Below are 11,356 nucleotides of genomic sequence, written 5' to 3' on the forward strand. Positions count from 1 at the left end.
TACTTTCTTACAGAATTCTAGACCACCAGCTCAAGAATGGTTCCACCCACAGTGGGGAGGGCTCACCCCTGCCAATTAAGAGAATTACCTATAGCAGGATCTTGTGGAGGCATCTTCTCAGTTGAGACATGAGGCACCTTCTGAGACATCTTCTCAAATTCTCCTTTCAGATATCTCTAGTGTGTGTCAAGTTGATATAAAGCTAGCCAGCACAGGAACCCACTTCATTTTTTCTTATATGGATGGTACTTTCACTATCTTTTTTAGTTAGTTCAGGAGACAATACTGCACACTGTAGACAGAAGGGTGGGTGTGGGCAATGGAACTAACCCTAAATGGTGTGCACTCTGAGACTGAAGAGCCTCAATGCTTCTGCCTAGCTGTGAAAGTCAACTCTTTTTTTTATATCTACTAAGCATACTGTTTTAGAAATTGTAGTCTTCTCTTTGGGACATTCACGGTGTTTCTCTCTTAGGTTAAACTCAATGAGCGCATCATAGCCACTTCCCAAGGCCTGCTCATTCGCTCTGTTCAGGACTCAGACCAAGGGCTGTATCACTGCATTGCCACAGAGAACGGTTTCAAGCAGACCATAGCCAAGATTAACTTCAAAGTTTTAGATTCAGAAATGGTAGCCGTGGTGACAGACAAGTGGTCCCCATGGACATGGGCAGGCTCGGTGAGGGCTCTACCCTTTCATCCAAAGGACATCCTGGGGGCATTCAGCCACTCGGAAATGCAACTCATCAACCAGTACTGTAAAGACACCCGGCAGCAACATCAGCATCTGGGAGAGGAACCCCAGAAGATGAGGGGGGACTATGGCAAGCTGAAGGCTCTCATCAACAGCAGGAAGAGCAGGAACAGAAGGAATCAGCTTCCGGAGTCATAAACATTCATCGGTGGAGCTGTGCTTTCCGTAACAAATGCTCTGTTTTCACTGGTCAACTACTGAGCAAAGTCTCGAGCTTTCCCCATGAGAAATTACCGACAAAAGCGGGAGACTCGCTCTCAAGTGCGTTCTCTGTGAACTGAAATGAGCATGCATCTTCTTGTCTGATACAGACTAGCACTAGACATGTCATGGTCTTCATGGTGCACAGAAATATTTAACTTATCCCAGATTTTATTTATATCTTTATGTGTCTTTTCTTCAACATCAGTGCAGCGACAGAAGCAGAACTGTTACACCCTCGGTTGAGCGGGGGCCATAAATTACTCTGTGCTGTTGCTTCCCCGCCCTGGGGGTTCAGCTTTGTTAATTGTGGGTGGTTTTTATACATGAAAACGAATTCCAGTTCACAATTTTCACATAGTAAATGTCATATAAATGCATGCGACAGAATAACCATCCCCAAAAGTCGTGTAGGTTAGACAAATGACGGAGAAGAGAGCATCCAGATGTTACTTAAAAACAAGAGTGACTCATAAAGAGAACACAATGAGTTCATATCCTTCCAGTGGGTTCTACTCTTGCTTGTCCCTTTGTTTAAGATTGTAATATGTGCCAGCTGCTGAGATCTGCCGTCAGTCTTTGTTCTCTTGGTTCAGGAAGATGAAATGAATACCCTGCGCCACCCAGGCCTTTGATGGGAGATGTATCAGTGAGGCATTGCCATTTCTACTGTTGTGTTACCATCTTCCAAACAAAAGCACTTTGTTTCTTGGAAGTTATTTAAGTTATTATAGACTTGTATATGCTCTTACATTATTTAACTGATTTACTGCTTGATTTTAACTTCCTAGTCTACTTGGCAAATTAAGCAAAACAAGGAGAGAAAACATTGTGAAAACATCCTGACTTCTCCACGCAGAGTGAAGCTATCAGAATGTTTGGATTGTTTTATGAGAAAACTGCACTAAAGTTATTTTCTCCACTTTAAAAACTAAATGGATAAATTATGGGAAACTTCCTCATACTTCTTTTAATGATAGAACTTAGGTTTTTCAAAGATAAATCAATTTTAATACAGGTTTAAATACATGTTTGAATTTCCAGAAACAAAGAGAAATGATACCAAACACTGTTGAAACACAGTTCTTATTAACAGTTCATAAAGAAGGTAATGAAAGTTTTGTTGTTGTTTTTTTTTTTTTTTTTTTTGAGTATTGTGAACAAAACACGGGGAAGGAAATCATGTGTAGGGAGGGGTGTAAGTTGATGGTAGGTTGCAGGTTACATGTTTAGCATGCACAAGATCCTGGGCTCTAACACAAGGAAAGGAAGAAAGGTAGGGAAGAGGAAAATCCGGCCAGCAAGAAGGAAAGACAGACACGAAAGAAGGAAGATCAGAGAGGAAGAAAAAGGAAGGGAGATATGGAGGGATTGCACTCATTATCAGAAGATAAAGATGTGTTTAGGTAAGACATGGTAAATTTTGATGTTCTAAGAGGCACCTCAATGTAGTGAAAAACAACAGTTTAGAGAACATAAATGTCATCCAATTCTGTTTTAAAACTGTTGTTCCAAACTGTGCTACAATAATATATAGTGTTCCTATATGTAAATGGTTTGCGTACCTAAAACGTTCACATTTTATTTTTCTTATACATGCAAAAAATAGCAGTGTGTTTACACGCAAAACTAACACCATCCTCTGTGTTTGCAATTAATCTATTGTATGAACAAAGTTAAAGTAACATGACTTCCAAAGCACAGTGCCCTGGCACCGTGTAGCTTCACATGGTTAGATGGTGATGTTTAATTCTATGCTCTTATTTGTTCTATTTAATACCTCCTGTTTTTTTAAACCACAATTACATTTTAAATACCCATTTCTTTTCTTTTAAAGATATAGAAATTACTATTCAACCTAACCCTGCCAAATGTAAAATAAATGTATTTCTCAAAAACATAATTAATACATGTTGAATATGGGTGACTAGTAGGTTTTTTTGTGTACTTGGGCAATTTGTTGATTTAGCATGTTTTTCATTTGTGTTGTATATAAAATTACCTAGAAATGCACTTTTCCCCTTAAAGTGTAGGTTTGTGAATAGACTTAGCATGATGAAGCTGTCACTACAGTGAATGTTCACCATGTGTAGAGAAAGCAAACTAGATGTAGTTACCACATGAAAATTTAATTAGATGTCGAAGAAATCATTTGTCTGGCAAAATAAAACATTGAATTCTCTGGAGGATGTCTTTCACTTTTCTTTGTAGCATAGTATGTGTTAATGTGATAGAAAGTACTGAATTGCTATTATCATTTAAACATTTAGTTATCCGGTTTTGTAAAAAACAAACCATTAAATACTTCTGAATTTACGAATTCCAGAACATATCTATATCTATCTCTATATCTATCTATCTATCTATCTATCTATCTATCTATCTATCTATCTATAATACTGGTAGCCTTCATTTAAGTGCAAACTTGAATCCATCCACTTAACATCCACCTTCTACAAATATATTACCATATGCAAATCAATACATTTAACCTCAGTATTTTTACATTTATTCATGCCTCTGTAAGTTATTCATAATATATCATGTCTACAAGATATATTTTAAGCAGTTATAGTTTAGAAATATAAAGGTTTAAATCCACTCTACCTATGTTCAAGTTCAAGCTCATGATTTTGTTTGGGGAAAGTCTTTATATTTTTCTCTACCTCCATATTCCCCATAAGGCCCCTCAATATTCTGCATAGGACAGAATACATCATATGTGCACATGTTCAAAAAGCTATGACAGTGCCCAGTTTTTCTAGACTAGGAAAGAGTCTTTCATTTGTACTCTCTTTCAAGTCCAGTGTCAGTCATCTAGGTAGAAAGTCTGCCGTCAAAGGATGAGCTGGTACCAGGCCAAGCAGATAGGCCTTTATAAACACGAGAGGGAGAATCCATAGGTGGGCTCCTGTGACACATGCTGATGTAGGCGGGTCTTCTTTCTATGTGTTGCTTTCATTAGTTAATTAATAAAGAAACTGCCTGGCCTGATAGTTCAGAACATAGGTGGGCAGAGTAGACAGAACAGAATGCTGGGAAGAAGGAAAGTGAGTTAGATACCATGGAGCCAGCCACCAGGTCAGACATGCTGAATCTTTCCCTGTAAGCCACGACCTTGTGGCACTACACAAATTACTAAATATGGGTTAAAACAAGATGTGAGAATTAGCCAATAAGAGGCTGAAACTAATGGGTTATGCAGTGTTTAAAAGAATACAGTGTCCGTGTAATTATTTTGGGTAAAGTTAGCCAGTGGCCGGGAGCTGGGTGGCAGGAAGCTGCCTGCAGCTCCTTCCACAACATGTGAGTGACAGGACCCCCTGCAGCTTTGTCCTGTCTGCTCCTGGGGAATCTATTCGCATCAATGTGAGTCCTAAGAAACAGAGACTTGTTGCAACAGTTCATTCAGCAGGATAATTTTGCTTTTTACCTTGACGGCCTCATTACTTCTTGGGACCTTTCTCACATTTAAATGATAGGTTGTGTTTTTTTTTTTTTTTAAAAAAAAAAAACAATTTAATGTGCTTTTAAAAACTTGAGTATACTTCTGATCTTTTATTCTTCTTATCTATGTGAAAAATTCAGAGAAATGGGTAACAGTTTTGATGCATTCAGACAGCTTACATCAGGAGAGGCAGCCAGATTTGTTGTCTTATGTATTGAAGGCTGTTAAAAAGTTGAAGTTTAAACAAAGATATAACCAGACCAAGTAAACCATAGTGTTTATTTAACTGGATATTCAGAGTTAGGCTGAATTCTATGTATGACAATAAAGTGTAGAAGATCACTGTAAAAACATTTTATTATTTTTTATAAGAGTTTATCCGCCATTCTTTCAACTAACAAGAATTCTGCACAAGAATCTAAACCCCTCTGTAACAACGAAACCAATCACCACTGAATGCCAGCTCGTGAATTTCACCACCAATACATTGTTCACGTAGGTGACCTCTGATGTACTTTCCTATCTTCATGGTTCCAAACGATATTATCTTCAGTATGTGGACAGCGAGAGACAGACAAGCAATCTTCATGATGTAACAAATGTCGTCTTCATTCTAGTGACTCTAATGTATTTATCGATTCACCTCATAAAATTTGACTTTCCAAATAGTTAAAATTGTGTTTTTCTCAGGGCTATTATGTTGCCATGCCTGAGTGTTCCTTTCATAAAGCGCTATTAAAGAATGACATTATAATAAGCACATTAAAACTGTTTATTCTATGTAAGGTTACCTCTCCACCCAAAGAACAAAAAGAGGGTAAGTTTTTATTCTTCAAGTCTTTTTCTCCCTTTTGAGTTATCCATGCAAAAATGCCTTCTGAAGAGTTTATGAGATCAAAATGAGTTACTTTTGCAAGGCGCCACAGTCATTTGATGAATTGTTATGAAAATAAGTCATTACCGTTGCCTCTTCGGATGTTTTCAATGTGCATGAGACTCCATGGCTCATGACATGAAAAGACTTCTGCTTTCTGGGGTCTTGTCATAACTTTATCCCTACAATTTGAAATGAGACGAACAAGTTATATCTTCTAATTTTCTTTGTATTTATTTTGTAGATAAATTATAATCTCCTTTATTAACCAGTCTTATCTCAGATACTGGGCCACAGAATGCCCACTGATGATGTAACTTGTTCTGAGGCCATAGGAACTGGCAGTTATAGGCATGGTGTGATGCCAACGTTTGCTTCATGGACAGGGAAAAATGACCACAGAAAGCACAATGTCAGAAAGACCCACAAACCTCAGACAATCCTAGTGATTTCTTTATAGCCTTATTTGTATATATATGGATCTATGTATAACATACTTATATTCACAGTCAAGCCAGATTTAATTTATTAACTATTCTAGAATACATTTCCATCTCTGCCTCAAATTTTTATTCCATCCTCTACACTTAGAAAAGTTTCACATCCCTCTAAATCAATTAGTGAGTTTTTTAAATCTAATTTTGTTATTATTGTATTTGGATGGGTGATTCTCTTGAATGTAGGTATGTGTAACGTGTGAATCCCTGGCAAACAAGCATTGTGGTAGAGGGTATTGGATCCCATGGAACAGGAATTACATACAGACGATTGTTAGCCAACCTGTGGGTTCCGGGAATCAAACCCCAGCAACTAAGGATTTTGACTTTCACACAGTTCTGTCCACCCTTGTATAGCCTCATGAAGGTTTTTTCCTTGTGGTCATCCAGGTTTCCTGCAGAATCAGTCTGACTTCACCCAGGTAAAGAATCTAAACCCCATGATGTAGATCTTACTACAGCCACATAAGAATTTCAAGTCTTCTTACTAATGTTCTTTTAGGGAGCATTTTCTATGACATTTTCCTTGTGGAGTTCATGCTGTGCATAAGTGCCTATTTCCTTCTCAAGATGTTCTGAAATAGCAATGACTAGTCTGTTCTATAAATGTCAGATTTCTATTTGATGTGTTTAGTTGTGTCTAATGAGTTTAGAGGTTTGCCCCTAGTTAAATGACTTTGAAAAATGTGGAAAACAAAATGTGTGGTTATAAACCTTAAGCATCTTCCATCTTTAACAATATTCATTAGAAAGCAAGCTCATTTGCTGAGGTTTTCTATATGGAAGGCTTTGTAATTTGATTAGCAAGACGCTTGAGGAACTAAAAATGCATAAATTTTGACTTCTTAACTCACTATTCCTGACTATGCAGATCTATAGTTATAACTCAAATCACATGACCCTGTGGTGAAGGTTAACTGAGATTATTCACATAAAATAGGTAGTAATTACTTGGAGCACAATTAATAAAAGCTCAGGGTCAGAAATTGGGGTTCAACCTGAAGATCCAAAAAGCAAAACAGTCAGTCACTGGCTCTTACCTTGACCTCAGCCTGAAACGGAGATCCTGCCTCTTGGAATCTCAGAAGAAGACGGTGTGCCTGAGATCTATTCCTCCTATTTTATAATTTTATCTAGGGCTGGGATTAAATGTGTATACCACCATCATTTAAGGCATGCACCACCCAGTTTCTACAGCAACTAGTGTAGCTACTGAGATTAAACATATGTGTCATTATGGCTACTGGGATTAAAGATGTGTTACCATAATCTGGTCTGTAAGGCTGACCAGTGGGACTGTTTTACTTTCATACCTTCAGGTAGTATTTATTTATTAAAATACATTTGAAATGCCACTACATTTCTCCTCTTTGTCTAGAAATTAAATAAAAAATAAGGCTATTATAAGAACTGTAAATGATAAGTTCAATGACTATATACAGTATATACAGGCAATAAATACATCAATAATGTATAGTCCATTTGCATTTGACAAATTCAGAGAAAATATTTGATATCTATCCTATCTTGCTGGGTACAAAGTTTTATACCTAATTTACTTTCTATTATAACTTGTTTTTTATGTGTGCTAACTATAACTATAGCTATCTAATTTTCAACTCCCTCAGAGACCCAACAAGGAAATAATATTAACTAAGTAAGCAGGAAGTGCAAGCAAGCAACTTCAAAAAAATGTGAATAATGACAGAAACAGCTGGCAGCCTGAACAGTCATCAAAAGTTTTTTTGCAACGTTGTAGCAACTATCTTCAGCCTACAGGCCTAACATATTCAACATACTTTTCTGTGAAGCAGGATATTTTGTGTCCTGCTTGTCTAGTTAGGACAGCATAATGTCAGCAGTTGAGGCAGGGGCATTTTCTTTCCCAGTGGCTTACTTTTGCCACAAAGAAAGTAAACTTCATGTGGAGTTTCTTCAATACCCATTATCTTCCCTGAAGTATATTGGTGCTACCAGGAGCAGACATGTCTCATTATCATTAAAAAAAAAGAATAACCTAAGTTATTAACACATTTTAAATGCCATATTCTGTAGATCTCTAAAGTGTTTGAAGATGACCTATCCATTTAAATTATATCTTTGTTTGATCTTGAAAACATACCTAATATGACTACAAGTTGATTATACTAGGTGATTAACTCCTAACCTATTTTTTTCTTATCCTAAGCAGTTAATAATAATACTTTTCAAGGACTGGAAATTTGCATTACATTGTTAAATGAGTTGTATAGGTACAATATTTTGAACAAGATTAAAAACATATGTATAATATGTTTTAACAAAATAATCTCAAACTTATATCAATATACAAATTTGCATACAATATACAAAAGTAAAACCAATGTAAAACATTTAAAACTAATAGTTGCTTTTAAAAAGTAGATTCAACAATCTACCTTTCTATTTTATATTTATATCCCCATTTTTCTTCCTTTTTTTCTTCTCTCTCTCTCTCTCTCTCTCTCTCTCTCTCTCTATATATATATATATATATATATATACATATCTTTGGTTTTTTGAGACAGGGTTTCTCGGTAGCTATGGAGCCTATCCTGCAACTCACTCTTGTAAACCAGGCTGACCTTGAACTCACAGAGATCTACCTGCTTTTGCCTCCTGAGTGCTGAGATTGGCCACTAGCTCCTGGCCTTTTTGTTTTATTTTCTTTTTCCAAAACAAGAACCTTGAATTTAATTTCCTTTGTTTAACTTTTTTCCTGATCATTATCCATAACAACTTGCAACTAATACATTAAACAAAGACAAACATCCATAATGCATTTGGGGAGAGGGATGTGGGTGTAGTTTTCTAGGCTACTTTCTGCTGATTGAGGGCACTGATAATCTTATGGGGACCCAAAGAAAATTTAGGATTATGGTTCCAGTCCTTACTAGAGTATTCTGTGATACTGGATTATTTCAGCCAGCAGTCTTGAAACTGTCCTGGATGTAGAACTCAGAGGAAACTGTAACAAATGTACTCTGAAACTTTGGATCATCTGGGTAATCTGTTCCCATTGGAGAATTTTTTCAAGGGTTTTTCCTCCATTAAACTTTACTTTTCATAGCCAAGAATGAATTCATGGACTCTCATTTGCTGTGGAAACAAAAACAATGAGACCTTCTCCAAAGTAACATATCTCTTTATTTAAATTTTGTAGTCAAGGCATTTTCAAAATATATAAATTGGATTAACCCTAGCAGCATTCATAATCAAATGTCTTTTAGCAGCTGTTGTTCCTTTCTCAGCAGTCAAAAAATTCAAAGACAACACAACAGCATATAGTATCCAGATTCTCTGTGTATTTTTCACCTTCATATGGAAGCTAAGCTAGGACATATGGGAACTGGGAACACTAGATTTTTCTCAGGAACCCAGGTGTCTAGGTTTGGGTCCTAGAGTTGCAATTCCAATCCCAGCTCTGACCTGGGCACCAAATGAAGCACAATTAATAAAAGCTCAGGGTCAGAAATTGGGATTCAACCTGGAGATCCAAAAAGCAAAACAGCCAGTCACTGGCTTTTACCTTGACTTCAGTCTGAAATGTAGATCCTGTCTCCTGGAATCAATACCTGATGTGAAAAGAATATCATATAAATATTGGCCTTTCCCCCCGACTCTGCTATTGAAAATACTATTTGTTAATTTTCTCACCAAATGTTTATGGAGCACTCATTAGGTAGAAAGCATGTGATCAGACACGGAGGTCATAGAAGAGAATGCAGGGACAGCACTCTTGGTGTGAAACTTTCCACAGGCATACTGCTCACACTCAAGCAAGTTTTCCGTAAGTTGGTCTAAGTGCATGAAGGAAATTCAAGGAAGGTGATGGAATCCTGTGTACATCAATGGGCATTCCAGACAGAGGAACAAACTAGTAAGGCTCTAGCTTCGCGACCATTCAAGGAGATCTAATTTAGACAAACAAAAAGTATGGCCAAGACACATCCCACAGGTCAGTCAGCCAAGTCGTCAGAATCAGGTGACCAAAATCAACCTGCTTATTTTTATGCTTAACATTTCAAAAGTCAAGAAAGTGACAGTCAGGGGTTTTACTCTATGGGATATAAAACTGGCTCTGTTTAGAGGTCCTCTGATATGGAAAAGAAAGGAAAGAAAATAGGACATCCAACTAGGAACTAAGACAGCTGGTGCATTCAAGTGCTGTCTTCCATCCACACTAAGACGAAAGATTCTCATATCCCTTCGCTGATGTGCCTTTGAAATAGAGATCAGGGGTGAAAACTGCATCCCATGAGAGTTAGGACGTTGCTCTGGGGAAAAACACCACCATGAGAATTAGGTCAAGGGAGTTCTAGCCATGATCGTGGGACTGGGATACGATATGCAGGAACTGTCAGGAGATTTATTATCCATAGTCTCCAGAGGAATAAACAGCTTAGGTTTCACTGTGGAGAACTAAAGCAGCAACGGTGCTGTATGGACGTTAATGTCTAAGACCAGCTGTGTCCCATACACACCAGCCCTAAACCTCGAGGGTTGCGATCCCAGCTCTGGTGATGCCACAATAAACAGTCGCTGAAGATACCATAGGGAGGACCAATGCACCAGCTCCCTGTAAGGCCTTGTGCCTCAATACCCTAGTACTTAATCCTTATATTATTTACAGGGAAAAGATGCATTTTACTCCAGGATTTGAAAACAAGCTAAGTGAAAAGACTTTAATACAACAGAGTCTGTGTAACATATCTCTTTATGGAAAAGCAATGTGCTTTGTTTGGGACTTCAACTTTTGATTAAGAATCAGAGGCTGGCACTGAAGCTTGGAACCTGGATTTCCATTTCTCAGTTCACCTCTCCCACAGAATGCAACTCACCTTTGCCACATTAATGAAAAAGAACAATTTTTAGAAAAAATGGTCTCGAGACTCTCCTGCGATGTTTGCACCGCACCAGAAGTTGGTATTGAGGATGGAAAACTGGAGAAAAATCTAGTTTCCTCTTTATCACAAGGAAGCCATTAAATAAGACGAAGTTTACACTTATACATTTATTTGGAAAATCCGTAAATCTGTACACATTTTACTTGAGAAATGCTTTGAGGCAAACATAATGTAAGGCTTTAGAATTCTTTGAAAAACAACCTAAAATCAAAGCAAATACATTATCAAGATGGGATAAAACATCCAGGACCAGGGAACAATTTGATTTTAGTTAAGTCGTTCTCATGGAACAGAATACCCTGCAGTGGAAAGTGTGAGGGCAGGTGGGAAAACCAAGGTGGTCCCCAGACCTTTCCAGAGTAAGCCATGTGCAGATGGTAAAGCAGTGGTGTAGAAAGAGGCCATACAGTCTGCTACAAAGCCCGGGCATCAATGTCTCCATGTAGTGCTTTTCCATATACACGAGTGACCCAGAGACATCGTTATGTAGCAGAAAAATACACATACGACCAAGCAGTTATTCTTCTGGGCTGTCACCATCAAATTAAGAAAGTACTTGGATTCCTGGAATTCCAGTTCCTGGCCTGGCAGCTGTTTGGTTGCCCTGAATAACTAGGCCAGAATTTTTTTTTTTTTTTTTTTTTTTTTTTTTTTTTT

General features: G+C 37.5%; 2 protein-coding genes across 6 annotated transcripts in view; one reads left to right on the forward strand and one right to left on the reverse strand.

Moving 5' to 3' along the window:
• Nucleotides 1-4,453, forward strand: part of Sema3c (semaphorin 3C) — a 150,008-nt gene extending 145,555 nt beyond the window's left edge. For all 4 annotated transcript variants that reach the window (XM_050139805.1, XM_050139804.1, XM_050139807.1 and 1 more), the window contains one exon: nucleotides 476-4,453. In XM_050139805.1, the coding sequence (XP_049995762.1) occupies nucleotides 476-892 (417 nt within the window). In that variant the 3' untranslated portion in view covers nucleotides 893-4,453. The remainder of the gene's footprint in view (nucleotides 1-475) is intronic.
• Nucleotides 1-11,356, reverse strand: part of Cd36 (CD36 molecule (CD36 blood group)) — a 203,043-nt gene that overhangs the window by 70,902 nt on the left and 120,785 nt on the right. The window lies entirely within an intron of this gene.

This window comes from Alexandromys fortis, unplaced genomic scaffold (assembly GCF_014885135.2).
Source record: "Alexandromys fortis isolate MF-2015 unplaced genomic scaffold, M_Fortis_MF-2015_v1.1 scaffold_38, whole genome shotgun sequence".
NCBI classification, from domain to species: Eukaryota; Metazoa; Chordata; class Mammalia; order Rodentia; family Cricetidae; genus Alexandromys; species Alexandromys fortis.